Source organism: Oncorhynchus tshawytscha, linkage group LG02, assembly GCF_018296145.1.
Source record: "Oncorhynchus tshawytscha isolate Ot180627B linkage group LG02, Otsh_v2.0, whole genome shotgun sequence".
Classification (NCBI taxonomy): Eukaryota; Metazoa; Chordata; class Actinopteri; order Salmoniformes; family Salmonidae; genus Oncorhynchus; species Oncorhynchus tshawytscha.
The window spans coordinates 44828521-44840344 of NC_056430.1; the positions used below are offsets into that span (position 1 = coordinate 44828521).

The 11824-nt window shown below is 40.6% G+C and overlaps 2 protein-coding genes and 1 long non-coding RNA gene across 4 annotated transcripts; 2 read left to right on the forward strand and 1 right to left on the reverse strand.

The window, feature by feature from the left end:
• The first annotated feature begins 297 nt into the window (after positions 1-297).
• On the forward strand, positions 298-6746 carry LOC121839625. Its single transcript, XR_006079082.1, has 2 exons — positions 298-811; positions 5407-6746. It is a non-coding gene; the product is annotated as an uncharacterized LOC121839625 (long non-coding RNA).
• LOC112244785 (DNA damage-regulated autophagy modulator protein 2) lies at positions 2005-6332 on the reverse strand. The gene is made up of 7 exons (XM_024412569.2): positions 6200-6332; positions 5971-6038; positions 5710-5852; positions 5423-5600; positions 5089-5171; positions 4932-5024; positions 2005-3638 (listed from the first exon to the last, which is right to left on the reverse strand). The coding sequence occupies exons 1-7, from the start codon at positions 6328-6330 to the stop codon at positions 3516-3518; spliced, it is 819 nt and encodes a 272-aa protein (XP_024268337.1). The 5' UTR covers positions 6331-6332; the 3' UTR covers positions 2005-3515.
• Positions 6747-8034: 1288 nt separating the features above from the next.
• On the forward strand, positions 8035-11262 carry LOC112244784 (synaptonemal complex protein 3). Of its 2 annotated transcripts, XM_042299427.1 has the most exons (8): positions 8037-8840; positions 8944-9016; positions 9149-9183; positions 9920-10037; positions 10198-10297; positions 10422-10514; positions 10607-10711; positions 11202-11262. In XM_042299427.1, exons 1-8 carry the CDS (start codon positions 8726-8728, stop codon positions 11241-11243), a joined length of 681 nt encoding a protein of 226 aa, XP_042155361.1. In that variant the 5' UTR covers positions 8037-8725; the 3' UTR covers positions 11244-11262. The 2 variants fall into 2 exon arrangements, with proteins under 2 accessions (XP_042155359.1, XP_042155361.1); XM_042299425.1 differs by lacking the exon at positions 11202-11262 and having other exon boundaries at positions 8035-8840; positions 10607-10975.
• The last annotated feature ends 562 nt before the right edge of the window (positions 11263-11824 follow it).

Consider the following 11824-nt stretch of genomic DNA (forward strand, 5'->3'; position numbering starts at 1 on the left):
CCTGTCATTTGCCTGCCTCTGTGGTTACAATAAACATTGTTACTTCACACAGTCGGCACTTGGGTCTTACCTTGATTCCTGATAGCCTTATTGCTATTATAAACTGGTTACCAAAGTAATAAGAGCAGTAAAAATAAATGTTTTGTCATATCCGTGGTATACGGTCTGATATACCACAGCTGTCAACCAATCAGCATTCAGGGCTCAGACTGTGTACCATGGGAAATACAAAAATCACATTTTACTATTCTAATTACATTGTTAACCAGTTTATAATAGCAATAAGGCTCCTCTGGGTTTTGTGGTATATGGCCAATATACCATGGCTAAGGGCTAGGTCCAAAGAACAGCCATTAACCGTGGTATATTGGCCATATACCACACCTCCTAGGGCATCATTACTTAATTATAGCAGTCAAAACAAGTTAAATCGTCATCCATTGATAGAAAATTATCTTGAGATAAAGGGCAATTTATATTTTGTCTTGCGACATATTCTTAAACTTACAAGAATTATTACTTTGATGGAAAAACAAATGTTGCTTCTTAGCCTACATCGTAAAAAATGACGTATTCCTTAACGCTCGATAACGTTATAGAAAAAGGATTTCATGGATACATGTGGCAACTCCTCTCTTGCTGCGAAAACATATTTTTGGCTAGTTTTCAGGCCTTGTGTGCGAGTTTTCAGAGGTCATAGGGCTAGAAATTTGAGGTGGCCCTGGCAACACTGAGCATGACAGTTAAACCCAGGGAGTTCTTTCAGAAAATGGCAGAATGCTTCAGCAAACAGTGCTTTGACAGTGGAAAGGTAAGTCAGCTAGCAAGACGTCATTTTATAACAGGTGATGATCAGCAGAAATAAGGGAGTACTAGTAGTACTAGTATCTACTACTCTCATAGTAGTAGATGTGAGTTTCTCTTTCAAACAATCCCCTTGTACACAGCTAATAGCTAGCTAGCTAAAGTTAGCCAAAGCATGCTAGCTAACTAGTGCAACCCTAAGCAACAGTACATATGAAGATGAAACATTATCAGGCCTACTGAACATCTTACTGTAGAACTTATTAGTGAAAACAAGTCTAGGTTGGAACGATTGCTGTTAAAATACGTTTAATTTTTTTTAAAATTCTGAACGGGAATAAACTGATGTGAAGCAAGATGCTTTTTGAGGAAAACACAGTTCTGGGTTGTTCATCTACAGCAGGAAGTGGTATCCTGCCTGACTGAGAAAGCCGTAGATCTTCTGATCCAGTTTGTCACCACATATCTATGAGTCAGGGTTCTCAACTCTGGCATACTTAAAAAACAAGTACAGAAACACTCCATGCTGAGCATGACCTTAGGGTTGCATTGTCAAAAACTGAGCACAGAATAGACCTGCTTGTTAAAAACTTCAACCAGCCACACACCTCTCATTAGGGCTTCGTATTTGTTTTCTGGTTTACATCTGTGTGATGTGATCAATCAGTTTATTCTAGTTCAGAATGAAAATGATTTATTATAGTTTAACAGAAATAGTTCCAACCTAGTGTTTTTAATGGGGGAAAATAAACACGAATAGCTATTTATATTTCATTTAATTGTTATTTGTCTTTATTGCACCTGTTTTAGGCTGGCTTAAGGGCAATGAAATGGACTGATACGTATGTATTGTTGCATGTTTTCATAAGCTTGGGTCCCAGGAAAATACAGAATTTGTCATTTGGGTCCCAGGCTGAAAAAGTTGAAGAAACCCTGCACTACACTAACAAAAATCCCTATATGGAGGTTAATGCAAAGATTAGCCGGTAGCTGGAGGCAAGCACTAAAATATCACCCGTTAAGTTGGCCCAGGCTATGGCTGGAGCCAGCTGTGGGTAACATGGACGCCAAGGAATTTGAAGACACTGCTGCAGAGCTCTTCATTGCTCGAGTACGAATTCTGTCATAACTGGATCTTCACAAAGGATAAAAATACTCACTAACAGGGATGTAAAAACATATATAATAATTGTGCATATGGAAAATCTCTGGTATCTTTTATTTGAGCTCATGAAACATGGTACCAGCACAACACATTGTGTTAATGTTTTTGTTCAATTCAGTTTAAGTACAATTAGATGTGTGTATCATTCTCATGAAATATGACTAAATATATACTGTATAATAGTATGGTACGATGTAAATGACTCAATATACCAATAAATGTCATAACTATCTTGTTTGTTATTGCTTTAATCTATAACGGCGTTAGAAGTAAAAGGTTTTATTCTGTTATAAAGCCTTCATATACAACAGTGAATTTGATGCTTTCCATTCTTATGAGAATGAAACAAACAAAGCTTCTATGTAGTTACTGCATAGGTGATTAGGTTAACATGAAACCGATTGATGGAATTATTCAGGCCAGTTTACAGCAATGATGGCAATAACTCCTCCACACACCTCCTGGCGGTTATAGAAACTGGTGGCAAAAAGTGGCCAGCTGAAATGTTTTATATACTGTAACAAAATAAACTTTCAGTAGAAACAAACATCTTCAAATAACCAAAAATCTTGTACTAAGCACCTCCTTACATCTCACCAATATTGTATCCATTCTACAGGAAAGAGAAAATCACATTACTTTTTATGGGTAATAGAGATGATCATTGGGGAAAATAGAAACATAAAAACTAATAGAAAAGCATCCCAAGAAAATCCATAATTCACTAATGACCAAACCTACAGCCAAACCCAATTCTTATATTATCCTACTTTAACAGTGTGAGAGCAACATTCAAATCAATTAAACTTAGCATCCCAAAGCAAAGTAGAGCAAATAAATAATATTCTAGTTAATTAGTTCAAGTGCCTTGCTGTAAACCACCTAATGATATCAATTCTCATGAAAGACAAACGTAAGATAGCGCAACAAATGGTCATTGTTAGATTTAAGAAAGTCAAAACAAACATCTTGACGATTCTTTGGCACCATCGAGTGGCTGGTAGAGAATAGTATACTGGTTAGTTTTGTTCTGACTACTGAAAAAAAATACATGTCTTGTCAGTGGATCGATCCCCTTTAGGTTTAATAAAAATATAATTACTTTCTAATAAGAACCAAAATGTCAGTTTAAAAGGGCATGTGGAATTTACACTATCTGAGAATTAGGTCTTTCAGCGGTATATTTAAGCAATAAGGCCCGAGGGGTTCGCTGTATATAGCCAATATACCACGGCAAATGCGGAGTGCCTAGATACAGCCCTTAGTTGTGGTATATTGTCAATATACCACAAACCCCCGAGGTGCTATATTGCTATTATAAACTGTTTACCAACGTAATTTGAGCAGTAAAAACATATGTTTTGTCATACCTGTGGTATACGGTCCGATATACCACTACTTTCAGGCAATCAGTTTTCAGGCTCGACCCACCCTGTTTATAATAGTGCTCGTTGATTACACCCTCAACATTCTATATCTCATTGATTCCATTCAATATGTTCATAATTACAGCTAGACTCAACCCCACCACTAGGAGTTGTCCTGTTCAGATGCCCCCCGCCATCAGTGGGGAGGTCTCAGATTGGTTGACCTGTGCAGTGATGCTGTAGTGTGGAGAATCGTAGAGGTGATTGCTCTGTAGGTCCACCTCTGCCCGCAGCGTTACTTTCTACAGATGGGAAACGGAGAACAGTTGTTAGAATCATGGTCTCCAACTTCTGCCCTGGAGAGCTATGGGGTACGCAGGATTTTGCTGCAGCCCACCTGGACAAAAGGAACACCTATGTCAGAATGCTGTTCATTGAATACAGCTCAGCGTTCAACACATTAGTGCCTACAAAGCTCATCACTAAGCTAAGGACCCTAGGACTAAACCCCTCCCTCTGCAACTGGATCCTGGACTTCTTGACGAGCCTCCCCCAGGTGGTAAGGGTAGGCAACAACACGTATGCCACGCTGATCCTCAACACTGGGGCCCCTCAGGGGTGTGTACTTAGTCCCCTCCTGTACTTCCTGTTCACCCATGACTGCGTGGCCAAACACGACTCCAACACCATCATTAAGTTTGCTGATGACACAGCATTGGGTGGTGAACAGATCATCGACAACGATGAGGGCCTATAGGGAGGTCGTCAGAGAACTGGCAGTGTGGTGCCAGGACTACAACCTCTCCCTCAATGTGAGCAAGACAAAGGAGCTGATCGTGGACTACAGGAAAAGGCGGGCCGAACAGGCCCCCATTAACAACGTTGAGTTTCAAGTTCCCATCGAGAGCATCCTGACTGGTTGCATCACTGCCTGGTATGGCAATTACTCGGCATCTGACAGTAAGGCACTACTGAGGGTAGTGCGCACGGCCCAGTACATCAAGCTTCCTGCCATCCAGGACCTATATAATAGGCGGTGTCAGAGGAAAAGCCCCCCAAAATTGTCAGAGACTCCAGTCACCCAAGACATAGACTGTTTTCTATGCTACCACAAGAGAAGCGGTACTGGAGCACTAAGTCTAGGACCTTAACAGCTTCTACCCCCAAGCCATAAGACTGCTGAACAATTAATCAAATGGCCACCAGACTATTACATTGACCCCCCCCCTCCATTTGTTTAGTACACTGCTGCTACTCACTGTTTATTATCTATACATAGTCACTTCACCCCTACCTACATGTAGAAATTACCTCAACTGACCTGTACCCCCGCACATTGACTCGGTACCGGTACCCCCTGTATATAGCCTCGTTATTGTATTGTGTTATTTTATTTATTATTATTTTTTATTTTTACTTATTTGGTAAATATTTTCTTAACTCTTTCTTGAACTAAACTGTTAGTTAAGGGCTTGTAAGTAAGCATTTCACAGTAAGGTGTGTATTCGGCACATGTGACAAATAAAGTCTGATTTTAACATATATTCTGTCTGGTCCAAGTGATGGAGTGAGTGAAGTGAGGAGAGCTTAGGTACCTGGAAGTCTCTGATGTAGGTGAGGAAGAAACTGACGAAGGAGAGAGCCAGAGACCACTCAGAGATGGTGCTGATGATGTGAGGGATGTAGCCCTGCAACAGACAGAGCTGTTAGTTTGTGTTGGCGTGCGTGTATGCGCTATCAAAGTCTACTGACCGTTTCTCCAGGTATCCAGTGCAGTTTATGGGCCACGTCCACTCCAGGTAGACTACTGTACATGATGACAGAAGACACAAACACTGAGAGGTGAGGAGGTTAAGGAGCACAACAGGCAGGGGCTAGAGCTGTGTTTACAGAGGGCAACTCTTGCAATATTTCAGAACGTTTGGATCTTGAACAAGCTGTCAGAGGTCCTTGCAATTTGTTGCACGAGTTCACAGCTTCCATTCACTGTAATTGAGTGGCATTGTCTTATAGCAACAACATTATATTATCAGCAACAGTGAATCATGATTTCATATTTTCTTGTTGCAGAAATAGCAGAGGATACTGCTGATGATGCTGGCGAAGGTCCAGACTCCGATGCTGAGTCGGACCCAGAAGATGCTCTTCCCGTGGACGTGAGGCTGCATGCACAGAGACACCAAGGTCTGCACCAGGATGTACAGTGCCCCCACGCCAAACGTCAATATTGCCCCCACCAGGTGCATGGAGAACAGAGTCGTTTTCTGGATGTTGTTGAGAGAGAGAATGATTTTATAGTACCACATTTACATACACTGTCATCAAAACAAACAGGAACAAGACTCTCTCACACACACACGTGTCAATGGGTACCTGAAAGTTAGCAACAATGCACATGCCAAAGGAGCTGGTCCATCCCAGCACCAAACCCAAGAGGTTGAGTTTATGCAGCTTCGACTCCTCTTCGACTGTCAAGGCTTGGACCTGCTTGTAGCGTACGTACATGGTGGCTATGCCTGCCACGACAAACACGATCACAAATCAAAACAGTCACAAATTCGGTCAGGTTTATAGCTGGTTTCAAATGTATTGCTAGATTCCAAAGAGGAATCCGAGAGATAATGGTGGTGTTACCTAAGTATGCTGAGATGTCCAGCATGATTCCAAACACACATCTCTCTGGGGCAACCGTCCCTGTGTCGCTGTGAACAGAAACATGACCATCAAAAATGTAATCTCCCACTCTCACAATGTAATGTACAATTGTAATACATGTAAAATTGTGTCTACTACTTATAAAGTGAAGTGATTGCAAGTATAATGGTACAAAGGCACAGAGGATGGTGTTGAGCCTGTGTCTGACCTGATGTATGGCACCAGTGGGTCCACATGTTTCAGCAGCACAGCAGTGATGTAAGCAAAGATGAACGTGGCCGCCGTCCATAATACCAAAGCCACCGGTAGAATACAAAGACCCTGCTGGAACCACCACATATCCTCTGCTGTGTGTGTCAAACCACCAGTAGCCTATCCAAATTAGACCACAGATGCTGGTATATTGCCTTCACCTGTAGATATTGGATTATGTGAAGCACCACACACACACAGAGAAAAATAGCTGAAGCTGCTGCACACTTGTTTCCTCATTCTGGATAAAAGCTCAGTATCAAGAGACTACAATGTATTCCTGCCACGTGATCGCATTTCTCAGTTCCTCTACTAGTTGTGTGGCTTGATGTAGTCAAGTGACTTGAGATACAGAGCGAGCTAGTTACATTTGGTAGGCTACAATGTATTTATTTTTTAAATAACCTTTATTTAACTAGGCAAGTCAGTTAAGAACAAATTCTTATTTGAAATGATGCTACAATACACGCTACTGTTTAATAAAATAAGTAGAGTGAACAAGATGCAGGTTCTGTTCTACCTGATAATTAATTGCACACACCTGGTGTCCCAGATCTAAACAAGTCCCTGATTAGAGGGGAACAATGAATAAATGCAGTTTAACTGGCTTCCAGGTCCAGAGTTGAGTTTGAAGGCTTGATGCTGCGTTCAAAACAATTGAGATGCCGGAAATCTCCGACTTACGTGCATTTAAAACGACTGGGAACGCAGAAAAACGAATGGAAAAACTTGATTCGAACGGTCAGTCCACTCGAAATGTAAACACTGACACTCGGGCCTATTTCCAGAGCTCTGACTTTCCGACCTGAAAATCTGACGTCACTATTTGACCTAGAATTTTTCCGAGTTCCCAGTTGTTTTGAACGCGGCAATAAACTGTACCTTCAAAAAAGTGGTTCGTTTGTTGTCACCTCATCACACGAAATTCGGTCTCACAAAAGACCAACAATGAACAGCGGGAAAGCAGAAAAAGCTAATATATGTAGTCTACTCTTTAGATCGCTCTGAGTAAATGAAGGCTACATAACCCAGATGAGGAATTAGGTCACGCTTTCTCAACTAAAATCACAAGCTCATTACTTCCTGTTAGTGTCCCAGAAGAGGCGTGGCATTATAATACCCAGATCTGTAGCGAACGTCAACAAAGAGACCTCCGTTCCATCAGCAACAATACGCAAGACGTATCAAGAAAAAGGCTGTGCCCTCGGCGACTTCCCTTCAAAATAAAAGTCCTCCCGTGACGATGGTAGAAAAAAACAATTTGACGAAATTCATAACATTTTATGCTGAAATATTTTTGTTGTTTAACAATATGAAAAACATTTCATCGACTTTATAGCACAAATAATATTATAGCGCTGCCATTATTGTTAACAGCAAAAAGTAATGATTACTAGATAGTTATCATGGTAACAACAGTAATACAAATAACTAAACCGTAGTTATAATACTACTATTATTAATAATAGTAATAATAATAATAATAGTGATAATCTACTTAAAAATATTTTGAAAATACTTTTAAATCCCATTGTTAATTAGTCCATTCCTTTTGCACTACGTTCAGTACGTTTTTCATATTGGATATATATATATATATATATATCCAATATGAAAACGTTCTGAACGTAGTGCAAAAGGAATGGACTAATTAACAATGGGATATATATATATATATATATATATATATATATATATATATATATATATATATATATATATATATATATATATGCACCGTACACCATTTTCTGTACATTGTGTCTCAGTAAAAGGTTGGTCTATTCTACCCAGGAGCACTTCTAGTTTCCAAATCCACAGAGTTTACATTCTCATTCTGCAGCCTTTGGAGTGGTCTATCAGCCTAAATCCAATCCGTTTTCCATATAGGGTATACATATAGCATATTTATGATAAATGATATGATACATCGAAAATCCTGTATTAATACCGGTCATAGCATTAGCTTGTGCAATTCAATTAGTGTGGGCCAATGAATCAACTGAAAAGCCACAAACAGTGGGAATATCAACGCTGACACAAAGTAACACCAGAGAGGGTTCTCTTAACACAATTGTATCGACGTTTCTACCAATCAAACATTGTATCCACCAACAAAGTGATGTCATTTGTCCCCGCGCTCAATCGGCGTGCAACGTTTTTCCCGCGCCAGATTTTCAACTGGTGACTTTACACCATGCGTAGCTATTTCAGACGAAGCTAAACTAGCTTTCATGACTATATTTACACATATTTCAAAACGTTTGAAACCAACATTTTGAGGCAAAAGAAGGATTTTTAATTTGATAGCCTATTCTGTTTGAAAATAGGTCAGTAAAATTGATTTCACACCTGGCACTAGATTGTTAACAGTGGTTAGCTGTTAGCTAGCTAATGGTAGCAAGCATATACAGTAGGCTAAAGTTGTCATTTGAACCAGTTCTTTGGCACATTTATTTTCTTTATTGACAACCAGCAAGAAATGGCAATGCACAAGGGACATGCTCAGAAAGGCAAAGCAAAAGGCACTATAACCAACTCAGGCAAACCCTATATGGAGGACTTCAATGAGAGTTTCAACAATGAAAACCTGCCAGGTAACATTTGTTAGTCCTGGAAACTGGTAGCCTAAAATAATGTGCATGTTTTTACACAAGACATAATATCTAATAGTCTACTTTCTTTATTGTTTCTTTACAGTAGTTGAGGCAGAGGCTTTGAGAGGAAGGAAACATATGTCAGAGCCAGATGATGATATTGACATCACCAAAGGGTAGGCCAAGCATGTGTCACAAAGTGACATTTATTTATCAGAGGTGAACATACAGTATTATCCTGTGTGATTTAATTCATGGGTTGATATTGCTGTCATTCAATAACTATATAATGTCTTCCTCTTCCACAGAGGGGATATGATGACCATGTTGGACAGATTTGGAGGTATTGTGTGTTCCACTAGATTTGTCTCTAATCTCTCTCTTTCTATCCTCATATTTCATACTCTGGCCTTGCCAGTGGTGTAAAGTACTTAAGTAAAAATACTTTAAAGTACTTCTTAAGTAGTTTTTGTGGGTATCTGTACTTTACTTTACTATTTATATTTTTGACAACTTTTACACTATATTCCTGAAGAAAATAATGTACCTTCCACTCCATACATTTTCCCTGACACCCAAAAGTACTTCGTTACATTTTGAATGCTTAGCAAGACAGGAAAATTGTCAAATTCACACACTTATCAAGAGAACATCCCTGGTCATCCCTAATGCCTCTGATCTGGCGGACTCACTAAAAACAAATGCTTAGTTTGTAAATGATGTGTGAGTGTTGGAATGTGCCCATGGCTATCTGTAAATTTTAAAAACAAGAACATGGTGCCATCTGGTTTGCTTGATGTAAGGAATTTGAAATGATTTATACTTTTGATACTTAAGTATATTTTATTAAGTACATTTACTTTTGATACTTAAGTATATTTAAAACTCAAGTAGTATTTTACAGGTTGACTCACTTTTACTTGAGTCGTTTTTTATTAAGGTATCTTTACTTTTAATCAAATATGACAATTTGTTACTTTTTCCACCACTGGGCCTTGCATACTGATTGGTACAGCGGTTGTTTCTCATCAATGAACTATGCATTACATCTGTGAGCCTCTTTTTCTCTTTACTGCCAGCGGACATCAACAAAGCCTTCCTGGCAAAACGCAAACGTTTGAAAACGTCCACTAAGTCCTCTGTGAAGACTAGCCATCAGAAGATTGAGCAGTTATGGAGGGTCCAACAAAGAGACAGGTAATGAGATGTGTAGAGTGAAAGGAGGGTGCAAGTGTCTGTGTGTGTGTGTGTGTGTGTGTGTGTGTGTGTGTGTGTGTGTGTGTGTGTGTGTGTGTGTGTGTGTGTGTGTGTGTGTGTGTGTGTGTGTAACCTGATTTGTATGATATCAATTCCGCAGGAGTAAAGTGACAGAAGATTACTGCACCCAGTTCAATGCAGTCTTCAGTCAGTGGGACACAGATGTGCAGAAGTCCAAGGATAATGAGGAGAAACTACTGGTAATGCTCTGTCTTGACAGAAAATATTGTACCTATTTCTATTCTACAGCTACTTACAGAGTAACACTGGAGTAACTAAGGCATCTTTTAGAACTAACTGTAGGTGCTGTATGTGTTCCCATAGAGTATGTTCCAGCACCCGCAGAAGATGTTTCAGCACAAGAGGGCCTCCCAGAGACTGAAGACTCTCAAGCAGCTGCTGGAGCAGTACATCCAAGTATATTATCTCATAGTATTCTTTAACATGGTGATTTTAAATCTATGTCTCAGTTGGTTTTCTCATGCCACCTTGTTTTGCTGGGCTGGTAGAGCCTTGATACGATGGAGAAGACCCATGTCAGCCAGCAGGGTGCTGCACAGGGCGAGCTGCGCCAGGAGATGGCACTGTTTCAGAAAAAGATTCTCAGTGACACAGTAAGTAAAAGGACAGATCAATTTACTAACTCATTGTCCACGTGCCTTACGATGGTTGACCCCTTTGCTTAGCTGAAGCGTTGCTAAGAATACAAATTGATATGTGCCATTTTAAAATATTAGTGTACTATGGGCATGAGCACTATGAGCATGAACTGAGCTATTTAGAAAATACTTGGTAAGTGATGGTAAGTTGGTAAATGATGGTAAGTTGGTGGTTGAAGATATCCCTCTAGTGGTGTGGGGGCTGTGCTTTGGCAAAGTGGGTGGGGTTATATCCTTCCTGTTTGGCCCTGTCCGGGGGTGTCCTCAGATGGGTCCACAGTGTCTCCTGGCCCCTCCTGTCTCAGCCTCCAGTATTTATGCTGCAGTAGTTTATGTGTCGGGGGCCTAGGGTCAGTTTGTTATATCTGGAGTACTTCTCCTGTCCTATTCGGTGTCCTGTGTGAATCTAAGTGTGCGTTCTCTAATTCTCTCCTCTCTCTCGGAGGACCTGAGCCCTAGGACCATGCCCCAGGATTACCTGACATGATGACTCCTTGCTGTCCCCAGTCCACCTGGCCGTGCTGCTGCTCCAGTTTCAACTGTTCTGCCTTCTTATTATTCGAACATGCTGATCATTTATGAACATTTGAACATCTTGGCCATGTTCTGTTATAATCTCCACCCGGCACAGCCAGAAGAGGACTGGCCACCCCACATATGCTCTCTAATTCTCTCTTTTTTTCTCTCTCTCGGAGGACCTGAGCCCTAGGACCATGCCCCAGGACTACCTGACATGATGACTCCTTGCTGTCCCCAGTCCATCTGACCGTGCTGCTGCTCCAGTTTCAACTGTTCTGCCTTATTATTATACGACCATGCTGGTCATTTCTGAACATTTGAACATCTTGGCCATGTTCCGTTATAATCTCCACCCGGCACAGCCAGAAGAGGACTGGCCACCCCACATAGCCTGGTTCCTCTCTAGGTTTCTTCCTAGGTTTTGGCCTTTCTAGGGAGTTTTTCCTAGCCACCGTGCTTCTACACCTGCATTGCTTGCTGTTTGGGGTTTTAGGCTGGGTTTCTGTACAGCACTTTGAGATATCAGCTGATGTACGAAGGGCTATATAA